The following is a 16,001-nucleotide window of genomic DNA, read 5'->3' as shown; positions in this document are numbered from 1 at the left end:
TGGGTGACAATTCCTGTGTCCCTAACGTTTCCACTGGCCCAATCACTCTCAACCTTCCGTCTCCACCTGTCCCTTCACCTGCACTTGTCCCTTCCCCCACCCCTGTCATTCCCTCACCTCTGGTCGTCGCCGGACCTTCTGGCAAGACGACCCCCAAGGTCCGGGACAAAGGAAAAGGTAAGGCCACCTCCGTCGACCTGTCGCCGGAAGTTGGGGGGAGCAACAAGAGGAAGTCTCCAATGATTTCGGGACACTCCTCCCAACCTCCAAAGTCGGCGCTGAAGGCTCGCAAGCGTGTCAAGTCAACTCAACTCCCCAAGTCGAAGCTGTTTGTGGAGTCGGAAGATGATGAGGACCCAATTGTTCAGGTATGTGTTCTGGCTGATTTCTGACATGCTCTCAATTTGTTGCAGCCGATTTCGTGTGGAGTGCCGGAGGTCGTCCTTCCCCAGCGCACCATTGTGGTAAGGAAGCCCCAGTCGCCTCGGTCACCCGGTTCCCCCAAGAAGCAATCATTTGGGCCTGCTTCGGTAAGTTTGCATTTTTCGTTTGGACTTTAAATATATGCTCATGTGTCCACAGCTGACTGCCGGCAGTCGTCCGGAGGTTATGGTGAGTCGTTTGGACATGTCCGGACCTCCCATGTATAATTCCCACTCATTCCCATTACATTAGAAATCTCCCATCAGTCGTCCGGAGGCTCGGGTAAGTCCTAGAAGTTTTCCAGAAACTCATGTGTATTAACAATCTGTCAGGCAACCTCCGGCAGGCGTCCGGAAGTTGAGGAGGAGTCCAATGATACTTCCAGTGCTTCAGATGGTGACCCGCCGGTCACTACCACATTTGATATCACCATTCCCGGCCCAGTGAGTACTCAAATATATTCCCTCTAGTCCATCTACTAACAGATACTACAGAACAACCCCTGCCATTATTGTGTCAAGGAAAATTGGCCCTGTGCGACTCGATTGGACAAGAGGTCCAGCCTCCCCTGCTTGTCTTGCATCCGCTGCTCCACCAAGAAGATCAAATGCAACCCTGCATCTCTGGGATCCCCGCCCAAACGGACCCGAGGGAAGTCTACCACCGGCCAGATGCGTTCCAAGACACCTGCCCCTGCTCCATCCAATGCTCCATCTCCCTCCCGGTCAAGGGCCCGAACTCGTAGTCAATCTCGTGGCCCTTCCCGAACTCCAGCCATCCCTGCTGCAACTACACCCCAGGTGCAGTCACATGGTCGCAGCAAGACCATCACTACCAAGAAGACACCTGCACCTGCACCTGCACCTGCACCTGTCCCTGCACCTGCGCCAGCTGGTAAGTCACCCATACTTTTGATGACCGGCTGACCTAATTTTTTACTTAGCAGTCAGGTCTTCCAGCGTCGCAGTGCCTCGTGCAGCACTCAATGTTCCCATGCCGGATCTCCATTCCATGGCAATCACGATTCGGGATGGTGCAGCTCGCATCGCTATTCTTGAGGCTCGGGTGCAGGAGCAGGACGCTAAGATTGATACCCTGCAACGCCTCCATGAGAGCCTCCGGCACACAGTGGTCGACCGGCACCCTTCATTTTCACTTCCGGACACACCAGCCGATGGAATAATGTTGCTTGGTCAAGGAGGTCCCCCCCCGTCCATGTCACCCCTCCCCTCCGCACTTTCCAACCTCATTGATTTGGACTTTTCAGTCATGCAACCTACACCCTTGACGCCTGAGCATGAATCTGCTGTGGTAGGTCCCATGGTTGAGCCCACCCAAGTTCAGCCTGAGGGTCCACAATCCTCTGGCGAAATTGATCTCCCTGATGAACCAGGCAACCTCCTGCCAGAATCGCCCGGCGATATTGTGGTCCCTAATGAACCAGGTAACCTCCTGCCAGAATATGATTCTTCTGATGAGGAGATGGATGTTGAGGGAAAGGTTGATCTTCCTGGTGAGGAGGTTGACATGGCTACATAATTGCTCAGTGATAGATGTACATAAATGTTTTTCCATGCATGTTACCTATGCCACAATTGAATCATTCAATGATCACTCCCGATATCCAGAACTCGAAACTGCAGATTGAGGTAGATATCACCCGAAACCCGAACACCCGAATGTCAAATTATTAGTGCCGAACCCTGAGTCCCGGGTGCCGGGTACCGAGTCCTGACACCCGGAACTCAGGATTTGACATTTTAGACAAACAACATCTTCCAGACATGTTTAAATCAACCTATGTATATCTGTAAACATTTTACTAACCCCCAAACCCCAAACTGAGATGTACCAACCCCCGAACCCCGAAACCCAAGAGTGCCGGGTCTCGGGTCTCGGGTGTCCGGAACTCGGAACTTGGGAGAATTTGGGGAGATCAATACAATTTAATTTACAATCGAGTTGATTGACAACACATTGACTTACCCATGTTTTGCAATATATTTTTGCTTAGACATACCGAGTTCCGAGTTCCGAGTTCCGAGTTCCGGACACCGGAGACCCGAGACCTGAGACTGCCGGGTCTCGGGTGTCTGGAACTCGGAACTGGGGAAAATTTGGGGAGATCAATACAATTTGATTCACAATCAAGTTGATTGACAACACATTGAATTAACTATGTTTGCAATATATTTTTGTTTAGACATACCAAGTTCCGAGACCCGAGACTGCCGGGTCTCGGGTCTCGGGTGTCCGGAACTCGGAACTCGGTATGTCTAAAAAATATATATATTGCAAACATAGTTAATTCAATGTGTTGTCAATCAACTTGATTGTGAATCAAATTGTATTGATCTCCCCAAATTTTCCCCAGTTCCGAGTTCCGGACACCCGAGACCCGGCAGTCTCGGGTCTCCAGTGTCCGGAACTCGGAACTCGGTATGTCTAAGCAAAAATATATTGCAAAACATGGGTAAGTCAATGTGTTGTCAATCAACTCGATTGTAAATTAAATTGTATTGATCTCCCCAAATTCTCCCAAGTTCCGAGTTCCGGACACCCGAGACCCGAGACCCGGCACTCTTGGGTTTCGGGGTTCGGGGGTTGGTACATCTCAGTTTGGGGTTTGGCACTGAAAATTTGACATATATATTTTTGTGAGTGTTGTGCTTCTGGTGTCCATGCTTAGAAATAGGATTTGTTGCACACCAGGGTTCAGGTGTGGGGTTTTTCCACTTCAGTCCTGGATTATTGGTCAATGCCACACATGATAGATTCATGTTTTTGTGCTTAGGGGTTTAGATTTGGTGGTTGATGGTAGGTATATGCACTGATAGTGTACATGTATCCTATGTGTTTGATTCGCTGGTGGCTACATCAGCTGTATGTCTTGATGGAACATATCTAGGCTCACCCATATATGTAATACACCCCCGTCGGCCTGCCCGTCTATGTATTATCCCCCACGTCGGCCGACCCGTCTATGTGATACATCCTATGTTGGCCCACCCGTCTATATAATACATCCTACATCGGCCCACCCGTCTATATAATTATACCCCACCTCGGCCCACCTGTCTATGTAATAAATATTTTATAGCACCCTCGGCCCACCGGTCTATTTGATATCTCTTTCGTCGGCCCACCCGTATATGTAATACATTCCACGTCGGCCCACCTGTATATGTAATACACCCTACGTCAGCCCACCCGTCTATGTAATATTCCCCTACCTCGGCCCACCCATATATGTAATACACCCACGTCGGCCCGCCCGTCTATATAACAATATTTGCCTTACATCTCTCTTCAGCCCAGCTGTCTATAATATCCTACTCTACATATTACCCAGATGGGCCCACCCATCTCCATGAATGATCATATTCCCCCAGCCCATCCGTCAACATTAAGGATATATATATCATTGGCATACATGGGCCCACCCGTCTCCATCGGAAATAATATGAGTCCCGGCCCATCTGTCATCATCGAGAATATACACAACATGGGCCCATGATCAGCTGGCCCGTCTCATACGGGATATTATGGAGGTCGGGTGGCCCGTATAATACGGAATTTGTCACTGAAGGGGCTCCATCATGATGTGTTAGCTGCGGTCCAATTGTTATCTATTGAGATCCTCTCCTCTCCCAGGGTTTGCTTCCATGTCACTCACAAATCAAACAGTAAGTTTCAATCTCCGCATATGCCAAATTTGGCAATCACTGATATTGGTTCCTGCCCGATGTGAATATCATTCCCACAACAGCAGGGAAAGAACTAAGACCCAAGGTCTTTGAAAGTCCGAATGGTTTATTTATCCCTTCTGGTAAACTCCCCAGACAACACCCACCTTCCGAGTTTACTGAAATATGAATGAATACGCTCCTCGTCCATACGAAACATTGTGTATCACACCAGTGCCTACATCACCTCAATGTCCTTCTTACGGTCCCAGCAATGTTGGTCATAGTCTAAGTCCTGCTCCAAATTCTCCCTTGTCCTCAAGAGGTATGATCATTCATAACATGGTGTAAATGTATTTATATATTAGTCACAGCGATGAGTACAGTCTCAGAGACAGATCCTGAGGATAGCTTCCCTTCGACCCCTGATTCTAAGCATTCAGGCGGCGCATGCTACCCTTTCCTTGGCACCTCTCGTGGAGCTGAATCACATCAAGTGAAGCATCACAGCAACAGCAAACATCATTTTTTTTCATCCTTACCGCCAGCTGCCCTGCTTCCAAGACATTCATACTTTTGATAGCCAACTAGGCAGACCACAGGCTGATCACAACAATCAATTGGGAGCTCCAGACAGCACGGTAGGCACCTCAGATTTTAAATCATACATAACTCATTATATGCATATAATTCCTAGACTAATGATGTATTCTTAAAATATATGGATGGGCTTAGCCCTGCATCGTGCCGCTATGTTGTTCATTACAAGGAAGCTGTTCGTGAACGCCAACACATGCGCCTCTTCACAACATACTGGGAGCTCGAGGAAACGAATAGGCTGCGCACTCTCCTTACATCTCTTTATGCCGAAACAGACTTGGAGTTCTGCAGAACAGAGCGAGAAACACAAGTGCTATTGAAAGCACTTGTTACGAAGCAGATACTTTCTCAGACTGCGGCAGATGTCAATTATCTCACTGCAATGCATCAATGCAACAAGATGTCTCTTCAGGAGACTGATGCTCAACTTGATCTTTTACAAGATCATCCCAAGCACTTGTTCCCCAACTTGGGCGATACATCAAGTTGTGCTGCAAACGCCCTAGTTGATGTCTAGTTTGGTTTCATAGAGTAATGATATTTTGCAATGACGTACCTCCTGGCAGAGCATTCAAATCAAGACACTTGCCCATTTACACTTACACTATGTACTTCTCCCCAGCATCAAGTTCGTGTCTCGCTTACGTGTCCTGTTGTCAATGTTCTTTTACATCTATGAAATTAGTATACTTATTATGTCTCAAAAGCCACCATGGGTTCAAAAGGATTACAACAGACTTGCAGCAAGGATGACATTAATATTTAATGATGGCACTTGCTTCGCAAGATGCGGCTCACTGACAAGCCAGTGAAAGTATTGGTTTAGAACTCTGCTATGGCAGTGTTCGGCTGGCTGTCACTCAGCGTGACTGTCAGCTTTCAATGAACTTCACCATTTCTTCACAAAAATTGCTCGTTCAACCTCGCAATAAAAGGTGCGATGATAGCGACAATGATTTAAGTTGTAACTTGTGTGTGGAACTAAAAATTGAATATTCAAGTTGTGATGCGTAACAACTTGTGGGGGGTGACGACTCGCATGATGCGATCGCCGGAGTGGATTCTGCGATTACCAAGCGACGAGTAGTGTACATATTTGAATTATGTTGGGAGTAGTAAGGGAAAAATGTTGCAAACTGGGTCAGCACACTCGAGCCTTAGTTGCCGTTGTTGTCGACTAATTGGGGTTTAGAAAAAAAGGGTGCGAAGGGTTATTACTACAATGCTGCACTTCTTGAAACACGGTCTCAACCGGCATCAATCAGCAGATCAGCAACTTTAACACATGTGGCCTGTATGTGGCTTTCCAACATTGAACATTGAACTTTGTTCCATAGTTCATACCTTGCATCGCTCCTATTAGAAGCATATGTCTGAATGCCTTATTTGGTTTGTGAATATAATTGTCGGTAACATTAAGTCTTATGACCTTATTTGGAAATTGATTAGTGACAACTGATGTATATACTCCCCGAACACTATCCTTCGCTCAAAGATCGAGTGGTCTGTTCTGCTCCCAATCACCCTATCGGATTCCAGGCGCATGCCTCATGTAACTTGCTGCATATGATTTTACGTGTGTCAAGAATTGATGCCTTTCCTATCGTAGCTGCATCGCATCCGAGTCGCTGGTGGTACTAGTAAGTCACTCAAAATTGGCTCACGCCGTTTTAATTCGACTCATTTTCTAACCACTTGGTTATGGAGGCATTTACTAGCACTGGCCAACCGCTGGCTGGCAATACATACCCTAATCATGATGACTCTGACTCAGACATGCTGAAAAATGCAGGATTCGACCCTACCATAACGCTGTTGCAACCTGGCCATTCCTCATCACAGCACGCGCACCGTCACCAGCACGCAGCCGCTGTTCAGCCGCATACGTCTGGTTCTGCTCCTCAGCCGAGTCATCTGCTCCCCCCTGCTGATGTCCTGAACTATCATGACCATGATGATGCCAATTCTCAATACTGCTATGATCCATCCACCAATCCATACTTGCAGGGAATGCTAGCGATGCCGACGCCATCACCGTGGAACATTCCAAGCTACCCTCAGGTCCATGCACCCCCATCCCTCTTTCACAATCAACTGCTGCCTGCCGACCCGCAGTTCTATGAAGATTTTTATTTATCATCTGCAGGCAATCTTGTGCTTGATGCCGATATATCATCTGTGCCACAGTTACCTCCGAACCACAGAATTGCTCTCAATATTCCATATCCTTCCTCCGATCCCATACATGATATGTTCTACCTAGAGGCTCCCGTGTATATGTCCCCTCTAGATGCAAATAACTCAGTGTCTCAGATGCATGACAATATCGTGAACATTGAACCTACTTGAATCACACCTTCCAATATCATCTCTGTCGCACCACACTATCCTCCAATAAACCTCAATGCCTTCATCCCAGAATTCACTCAACCGGTCCTTTCTAAGGACAAGGACATGTTGTTGCCACCGAATGTCGATGACGAGCCTATGTGAGGCTCCTTCGAGGATGCGGCAATGCCAAAAGAAGACGCAACCTTCCATTTCTATGAGGGACCGAATGACTGATGAGGAAGGAGGGGAAATGTAAGTGATTCCTGCTTTCAAATACCTATTCACTGACAAAGTTCTAGCATGGGGCCAGATATATGGCACAACCTCATCTTATATACGACGATAAGAACAAGATCCACAAAAACATCGTAAGGGCTGCAAAGATAGAAATTGCAAAACATGCTGTCAATGTCAATTCATTGTTGGATGAGGCAGACAGACTCGAGTTAGTTGAGAGTAAGCTGACACAAGCAGCCAAAAAATATATGAAGAGTAAGCATCGCCTCTTTCTTGACTGACGTCTCGTTTATGCGTTGATAGCGCAAGGATCCCAATGGGCGGTGCACAATACGGGGACATTATATGTCACTTTGTCATAAACATGCAGAAGCATCATGCAGTGCTGCAGGAAACATGCCTCCAATCTCGTCGTGGATGGTTTCAATCTACGTCTTTCTATATGGTCTGAAGCTTCCAAACGTGAGCACCAGGAAACTATTATTGCATACCTCCTCGACGATCAGATTTTCCCCCCAAATTTTGTCATGAAACTGGGCACAGACGGCCTCTGGCATTTCCTTGAAAACGAGGTTGTGTTGAACGTCATTTTAGAGACTGTTCAGGAGCTCGATCTCTTCCGAATCCTGGACAATCTCAATAGTCTTGCTTGTGCTGCTGCTGCTGCAGTTTGCTTTGGTTTGGAGAGGGTCAGGGGCAGAGTATCCCCTGATGTCGAATTTTTGGGAGCAGCTTTCAAAGATTTGTACATGAGACTAATGGATTACATTAAGGAGACGATCAAGAAGTGCCCTATTTTGTGGAAGCGATGGGAGGACTACAAAAGGGCTATTATGGCTAGATTGGATCAGTGATTGCTGTCTTTGACCTTCGACTTTGACTTCTGTATTTGTACTCATATGTATCAAGATACTTCACACGCATGTTACTCAGTACCGTACTACATGACCGATGTTCAATATCTTACTCATTCTCGAACCCGATTACACATCTACATCAACCTTGGCCTCAGGTATGTATCTAGAGTGTAGACACGGTGCATGACTTTTTAAATCAAATCACTCCCATCTCTCTGACCCTTCCTGTGAACGGGAATACAAACGATAGATTTTACTGCACATATCCTATCCTGCTTTTTCCTGCCTAGCAGTCGAATGAACACTGCATCGAGGGGGAAGATAACAGCAAGGATCTGGATGATACCGTTTAGTGACCTGGTTCTATTCAAAATCCTCACACTTTTGTAACAATCAGTATTGCCCCGCCCAGCGTATCAACATCCAACACCACAGACGCACTGAAAGGTCAAAACTAGAAGCAGCGCAAAACAGGTACTTACATCAATCACCAGCGTCTCTATCATCTCATCCAAAATCCTAATATCATCTTGCATGTTGACTGCAACATGGGACGCTGCATGGATCAACATCATCAGATCTCGTTCTGACAAGCAAGAAAAGACGAGGAGGAAGAGGAGAAACACTCACTCCAACTGGGTGATCCTCCTCCAAGCCCAACAAACAACCACCAGATCGATCTCTCCCCTAGCATCACCCATCCTTCCTGCCTGATGCACGACCATGAGCTTCTTGGTTCTACACATGCTCTTTACGACAGGTTCTATGACCAATGGCGATATCAATCGGGGATCGGTTTGATGCTGGTGCTGCATAAGGAGGGATGAGTGGCTGGTAGGGAGTCGAGGAGATGGAGGGTAGATTAGGGTGACCCATGTGAGGAGGGTGATGTCGGATGGATAGAGAGGAGGTGTATTTGATGAGGACTTGTTTGACTGTAGGGATGTGAATACACACAACAGTTTGGAAAAGAAAAGAGTGTGAGTTTTTACTGTGGGATTGATATGACAGGACGGGACAGACCTTGAGACGAGATACGGGGAACATTTACCCTGCAAGCTGTATGTCATGGACGCGAAGGCAATTCCAAAGCCTGCAAGAAGTCCATTGCTAGCACAGCTTCAAAGGACTTGAGTTGCGAATCTATATCCTTCTACCGTGTTTCCACCAGTTCACTGATGAATGCTATAGGAACAGGCACGGACCGTCGGACATTCAAGACGTCTGAATTTGGGGGACGAAATAATAAGTGGTCCACGTGATGCGCAAGCACAAAGTCTTCAACGCGCTGTGACAGTATTAATCTGAGCTGGGCAATGCGTACAGGCAAAGGTACTGATTTCTAGGTGCGAGCTGGAATAATATTGTGGTTGGAGATTCAAAAGATGTAATATTATCTATGTGAACCCTTGATCGGGCCTGGGACGTTATGCCCCGGTATTTGCACCAAAGCATCGATCGGTGAGGTTTCTTGACAGCCTTTCACCTGCTTTGGCTTCGAGATGACATGCTATTAATAATTAAGTCTACCAATTGATAACGGATGTTCAAACATGTAGACACAAGTCCATCCTATTTGCTACCCGCCACGCCTCCTACTTCCATCTTTCCCACTTACTAGATGGATGAAAACAATCCTCGTCGCAAGAACCAATGGAGGCAGCTCAAGACCAGTCATTCAGACCCTTATTTGGTACAGGAGAGAGGCGGGAGGACAGCCAGTCACAATGTATGAACTTTCATCTTAGCAACTACATCATCTCTAATTTCTATAGACATCTCCTCTCTCACCTTCGAGGAATGGATCTCGTGCACGACACCCGGGCCCAGTTTGAAAGCTCTTTGGCAAAGTGGTCAAGCGCTCGACAATCCCCAAACCCTGAACGCACGGCTGCAAGTTCCAGCTTACAGGACACACAACGTGTTCAGTCAAACAAGGCAAGCGTAATCTCAACATGTGTCCCGTGTGCTATGATCAGTGCTAATCGCTTCTGCAGGATCTCACCCCTCCCACTCTCGAACCAGATTTTGGGCAGCCTTCCGATTCAAGGATCGTAGAAGGAAGTTCTACTAAGGAAGTTTGGAATATTCTCATCTGTCTCTTTCGACAATGTGCTAACATCTATACTTAGGCCGAACATCTTGACCAGAAATCTGTGAATGAGAGAATTGCCCATGCTAACAAAGGTCTCATAGGCATCAGCCAGGTCCCGATGATGGTTCAAGATGCTTCTTCTGCTACCAAAAACGTACCATCTGTTTCTGATGCAATCAATTTGTTCTCCGGGTTCCTTGAACCCTTGAAGGCATTCAAAAAAATCGCCAACACAATCGCAGATGTACAGTCATCTATCTCTTTTTGGTACACGACTAACATTCGTGCGCAGGTCCAGCCCTACGTGAAGGTGGCGCTGAGCATCTTCACTTGCGCATCCAAGGTAGGACTCTCTCTCAATCATTGCCATTGCAGGTTGACAAAGTCTCAGCAACAGATGATTCTAAATCAGGCACACCGTGATGACGCTGTTTCCCGTCTGCTCTCAAAGATATCTGAAGTCTATACTTTCATCACGGAGAAGGAGGAATTGGCCAAGATTGAATCTATGCTATCAATATACGTGAAGATAGCACAGCAGACACTGGTGTGCGCTGATTTCATCAGCCATTATGCTGAGATGAAGAGTGCCTGTGAGTCGATCCCACTACTTTATTCACCAAACTCAATGTTGCCTGTTCATATAGGGATAAGACTTGGCAATCACATTCTCGGCAAAAACGGACAGCACGATCCAGAACTACAACAGTGTCCTCGACAGTCTCATGCAGCAATTCCGAGACCAGGCAGTTCATGATACTGTTGTGATCGTCCACCATATGGGTATGAGTTGGTTTCCAGGTCTCTTTAAGCCTCGTCTGACATTCTACGATCCCCGTAGCTGAGAGTTTGGACCTCATAGGCATGGAGTACGCAAAAGGCGCAGGATTAAATACGTCCAAATGTTGTTTGCCAAATACTCGGCAAGACCTTCTGAAGGAGATTCAGGACTGGATTAGCAGCACCGAGGAGGGTGCTCCACGGATCTTGTGGTTATCTGGTACAGCAGGGAAGGGTAAATCGGCTGTTGCCCATACGATAGCCAAGTGGTACATCGAACGCGGCGGTCTTTGCTCATTCTTCCGCTTCGATCGTACAACGTGCAAATCTAAGCTGCACCGGTCTTTCTGACTCACAGACAGCACTGATCTGTACAACATTTGGTGCTGGCTGCTGTGAGTCCTAGTCATCAACAACCAGCTCGCCGTGTCCCAAATGATGTCCACCAAACGCCACGTGCTTACCATTTTGATGTTCTTAGTAACGTCTCTCACCGCCAGCTTGCATGCGTGGCTTCTCTGGCTGAGTCCCTGGGCAAGCACAGCTTCAAAGGACTCGTGGACTTCAGCCTGTCGCAGTCAAGCTGCAGTAAGTCATTTTCTCGCAGTATTTGATATACAGTTGATGTGTTATTGCAGATTTGACCTTTTGAAGATGTGGGCGCAGACGAACACAAGTTAAACACATCTTCGGCTTCCTTTTTTGGGTGGTCGCTTACCAAATATTGTGTGACTCAGCTAGGTCCTATGTGCGCCACACCTATAGTTAAACTGCCCTTTGATCTCCTTTGTCTCGCTCTGCAGCTACGCAGTCATCGTTCCTTACCTAAACAAGTTCGTGCTCGCATATTGATATCTCTACATCTAATTGAGACTTATTGTGTCTCCCACAGTTGAGTCTGGCGATGGTCCACACATTCCTCGTCGTCCTTGACACCGAGTTGTACCGTGTTACAACTTCCGATAACGCTCGGATCCAGGATGCCTTCGCGTACCTCAAATCTGAATCGGCTGATGCACATCGTATCTTGGGTAGAATCTCATTTGATCAATGCGACTACTACCAGCTCAAAATCCCGTGCACCTTCCTGATCAGCTCACTCATTCCCAGTAGTCGAGGGTGATGCTGACGAGGAGCCTCAAGATGATCTCAGCGTCTTTGGTACGGATGGTATCCAAGTTATTCTGAAAAAGATGAATTACAAGATCAACTTAATCCCTGCTGGGGTACGTGTCATCATAACGTCTGGGAATGTGATACTGATGCGTTAGAAACTTCTTGTAGTATCCACTGATAGCTTGCGTGTCGAACAATACTAGTACTCACGAGTCCGAGAAGGGATACCTGAAGTTCATGAAAGAAGGGGGGAAGGAAATTGAAATCTTGCAATACCTCACAGGAATCGATTCCCCTGCAAATCATACCATCTCTGGAGTACAAATTTGGCCTGTGCGCGGCGGCAATGTCATATCGATGCCGGTGGCTGGCGGCTGGCTCACGTCGCTAACAAAACCCAGTGCACACCTGTGGTCTGTCGCTAAACAGCTGTTCAAAGCGGTCGACTTCATGCACCAACACGGCGTGGCGCACATGGATCTGAAGCCGAATAACATCTTGATCCCCGTTAACGGCGGCCGTCTGACTGTCATCGACTTCAACAGGTCCTTGCGAGTCAAGGGTGTCGAACATAGGTTCCGTGGTGTCATGGGCACTCCCGAATATATCGCCCCCAAGGTAGCCCTCCATTCTGCAGCAGAGTTACCATATTAGGCAACTCCACGCACGATACTTTCGGCACACTCGTTCTTCGTTTTCCCCCAGTCTCTTACATTCGACTGGGGGGTAAGTCATATTTCAGTATACCTACTACGTTTCTTACTGATATACTATAGAACTCACTAGAGTTCGTTCTTTCTAGGTACATCATACAGTCTCTTACATTCGACTGGGGAACTGACTAGAGTTCGTTCTATCTAGCCTAGCACTCGTCTTCTATATATAAGCTGCTCACAGTACGTATCAGGTGGCATCGAGTCGCAACTGAAGGTTCTGCTAGTGTAGGTCAGTCACGCTAGGCCGATATGTCATTAAATGTTCCTTAGTTGATGGCCCAAGGTTTTCTGCCATAGATGCATCTCGTCCTCTATTATCAACAATAGCAATCTCCGTTGTATGTATGTCAAACATATTTTCCTGAAAAGGCATCATATTGACGTTATCATTTAGCGATTTCCTAAATAGGTTTATGCATTTATAGGCTAGCCGCACGAGCTGGGATCCCCAACCAGTATATAAGGTGAGCTGGCATTGAACCAAGCTCATCTCGCACCTTTCCCTTCTTCGACACACTCTCTTCTAATTCTCTTTATCTTTCATCTCCATGGCGCATGTCGAGCACGTTGAGGGCGAAGGCAGCATGGCACAAGTGAACTTGGAGGACCAGCAGGACCAGTCCAGTGAAGAGCTCACAGCGGCAGTGGCAGCATCTCTACAGGCTCGACAGAGGCACAGAATTGTGCAATTGGAAGAAAGGTTAGAGGTTCTCGAGGTGGGGCGTGCAGCTAAAGAAAGGTATAGTCACTTATTCCACTCGTGAAGCTTTACTTATCATTGGTCAGGCAATCGAACCATTATATGGCTCAAGGGAGGGCGATCCGGCGTATTGTCTCTTTGTTTGACAATGTTGAGGATCTCGTCACCGAGAATGACCGAAGATACGACCTGACCGGTGATGAAGAAGTCAATGTAGAGTAATTCGTTCTCCCTTCAAGTCAGTTTGTGAGTGCTAAACATGCGCTTGTTTATATAGTCAAGACCGACTGCAGGTAGGGTACGTCACCCTCACCCATACCCTGCCATGGTTCCATAAAAAGGCCGTAGAGATGGAGTATGACGAGTATGTGTACATGATGAAAATGGTTGGTTTTATATGTGTCGATGATAGGCATTGTCATATTCCTGATTTTTCTTTAGCTTCGGCAGGGGGCTGATGGCGCCTGAGGTGACGACACCTCAAAACTCAAGGCACTCATTTCCGAATGGGTAAACCGAGAGTTCAAGCCAGAACACCCTGTCGACCCAGACAATAAGCATTCACATGGATTCATCAACGATGCATGTGGTAGGTTGCTCTGCCTGGCCAAAATTGACTGGAACAACCCAATGTAAGTAGTGTGCTCGGAATACTACAAAAGATACTTATTGTTCAGCAGCGCAAGGGCAGGAATTCGGGATCGCACGGATGGCTATATTGTGACGGATCTGTCCTTCCCAGCATTTCTATATGATAAGTACACCGCCAATCCGGATGATCTGGAGGAGGGGCTTTTTAAAGGCAAAATTCTTCTTCAGGTTTGTTGCACCCAAGTAACCTGACAGTGATCTCACAAGTTTTGGCAGGGTTACAAAGCTGTATTTACGTCGCCTCCTCAGCTAAGGACATCGAGGGCGATGGTGACGGGGCCGATGTCATCCAAAACAACATACTCGCTAAGAAATCCGCTGCTGGTGTCAAAGTCAAGAAACACGTAATGCAGATCATCAAGATGAGAAAAGTCACTCCTCAGTCTATCGCCTACATTGTATGCCAAGTAAATTCATTTGGCGAGGTTAGTGATACAGATGATGACCAAATTTTTTCAGGTTCGATTTGCACTCTCTTCTGTCACCTTGTAGCGGTCCGTTGATGGGGATTTTGATTACATTCAGTTTTGGCGGACTATCATGGACTTCTTCGAATGTCCCCCTGGTCAAGAAGCACGTTGTAGGGTCGACAGACTCCTGGGGTGGTGGACGAGGTGTGTTATGTAGCGCTCCCGCTGTCCCAATAAACCTCACGTGTCCTCTGTTCAGGAAAGTGTTTGGAAGGAACTACCGCGAAGACCTTAGTAGTACAGCAAAGGAAAATATGTCTGTTAATGCCCTCGCAAGGCAGAGGGCACAGCGTGACGACCTCAGTTTTGATTCACCATGAACTCTGTCACTCGCTTACAATTGTAGTGTCCCACATACTATTATTCTGCTATCAATATCATAATAATTGTTTTTCTGTGGAATGAATGCATGGAACATCATGAATAATCTGCAGAGCAGTCTGGGCACAGATGCGCCTGTGTAGTACGTTCGGATCTAGAACATATAGCGTGACCATCCCTATGTCTGTATTGTTGAGTATTCCCGCTAATCTCACAATTATAGCACGAGATCGCAGATGCGTCTGCGTACGTTCGGTGGGCTGGATCTAAAACATATAGTGTGACCATTCCTATGTCTGTATTGTTGAGTATTCCCGCTAATCTCACAATTATAGCATGAGATCACAGATGCGTCTGCGTACGTTCGGTGGGCTGGATCTAGCACATACAGCGTGATCATTCCTATGTCTGTATTGTTATGTATTCATGCTAATATCACAATTCTAACACCAAATCGCAGATGCGCCTGCATACGTTTGATAAGCTGGATCCAAGACCTACAGCATGACCATGAGGGTCTCTGTTTTTTATGGTCTCACATTAATTACAACACAGAACATAGTGGTCTGTGAGATGAACACTGGGAGGCTGTCAAACAGAATGCGTGATACCGAAGTGAGGCATTACCCTCAGCTGCGAAGTTTTCTTCTAAAGTACTATGTAGAATTCACGATGTCCGTGCATGGCTGCAACTTCTTTGGATGCAGTCACAACTGGTATACCGATGCTAGCCATTATTCTCCCAAACTAGATTGCCTAAATACTCGAGGTATCATATCAATCAATTGTTTCCTACTTGATCAACATATGCTGTGCTACTGCAAAATGGTACAGAATGTTCGAACATATTCCCAACCAATGTATACTATGCAATCATTAGATATTTAAGGAGGATGTCGTTAATAGCTGCAGCGGGACACAAACTGAGACTCGCTCACTCGATGAACACATCTTCGTTGCCTGGAAGATACAAACCTTTGTTCTTACATGAAAAAATCTTCAACAGCTGAAGAAAACC

At 46.7% G+C, this 16,001-nt stretch overlaps 6 protein-coding genes across 6 annotated transcripts; all 6 read left to right on the top strand.

Annotated features, from left to right (window-relative positions):
• Nucleotides 1–4,485: 4,485 nt before the first annotated feature.
• F5891DRAFT_1186523 (uncharacterized protein) lies at nucleotides 4,486–5,226 on the top strand (the record flags this gene model as incomplete). The annotated part of the gene is made up of 3 exons (XM_041366711.1): nucleotides 4,486–4,605; nucleotides 4,658–4,750; nucleotides 4,807–5,226. 3 exons carry the CDS (start codon nucleotides 4,486–4,488, stop codon nucleotides 5,224–5,226), a joined length of 633 nt encoding a protein of 210 aa, XP_041227988.1.
• A 1,184-nt stretch (nucleotides 5,227–6,410) lies between these two features.
• F5891DRAFT_1186522 (uncharacterized protein) lies at nucleotides 6,411–7,058 on the top strand (the record flags this gene model as incomplete). The annotated part of the gene is made up of 1 exon (XM_041366710.1): nucleotides 6,411–7,058. The coding sequence occupies one exon, from the start codon at nucleotides 6,411–6,413 to the stop codon at nucleotides 7,056–7,058; it is 648 nt and encodes a 215-aa protein (XP_041227987.1).
• A 596-nt stretch (nucleotides 7,059–7,654) lies between these two features.
• Nucleotides 7,655–8,131, top strand: F5891DRAFT_1186521 (uncharacterized protein; the record flags this gene model as incomplete). Its single annotated transcript, XM_041366709.1, has 1 exon — nucleotides 7,655–8,131. One exon carries the CDS (start codon nucleotides 7,655–7,657, stop codon nucleotides 8,129–8,131), a length of 477 nt encoding a protein of 158 aa, XP_041227986.1.
• A 2,962-nt stretch (nucleotides 8,132–11,093) lies between these two features.
• F5891DRAFT_949224 (uncharacterized protein) lies at nucleotides 11,094–11,360 on the top strand (the record flags this gene model as incomplete). Its single annotated transcript, XM_041374858.1, has 1 exon — nucleotides 11,094–11,360. The coding sequence occupies one exon, from the start codon at nucleotides 11,094–11,096 to the stop codon at nucleotides 11,358–11,360; it is 267 nt and encodes an 88-aa protein (XP_041227985.1).
• A 1,188-nt stretch (nucleotides 11,361–12,548) lies between these two features.
• F5891DRAFT_894693 (kinase-like domain-containing protein) lies at nucleotides 12,549–12,758 on the top strand (the record flags this gene model as incomplete). Its single annotated transcript, XM_041373351.1, has 1 exon — nucleotides 12,549–12,758. A coding segment is annotated over one exon (210 nt), but the record flags the coding sequence as incomplete, so codon positions are not given.
• Nucleotides 12,759–13,389: 631 nt separating this feature from the next.
• On the top strand, nucleotides 13,390–14,982 carry F5891DRAFT_1186519 (uncharacterized protein; the record flags this gene model as incomplete). The annotated part of the gene is made up of 8 exons (XM_041366708.1): nucleotides 13,390–13,580; nucleotides 13,628–13,759; nucleotides 13,819–13,958; nucleotides 14,011–14,173; nucleotides 14,222–14,360; nucleotides 14,447–14,617; nucleotides 14,685–14,806; nucleotides 14,862–14,982. 8 exons carry the CDS (start codon nucleotides 13,390–13,392, stop codon nucleotides 14,980–14,982), a joined length of 1,179 nt encoding a protein of 392 aa, XP_041227983.1.
• Between the last annotated feature and the right edge of the window lie 1,019 nt (nucleotides 14,983–16,001).

This window comes from Suillus fuscotomentosus, assembly GCF_016647785.1.
Source record: "Suillus fuscotomentosus strain FC203 chromosome Unknown F5891scaffold_17, whole genome shotgun sequence".
NCBI classification, from domain to species: domain Eukaryota; kingdom Fungi; phylum Basidiomycota; class Agaricomycetes; order Boletales; family Suillaceae; genus Suillus; species Suillus fuscotomentosus.
The sequence above is the reverse complement of the archived record's forward strand: the minus strand, read 5'-3'. Positions and strand labels throughout refer to the sequence as shown.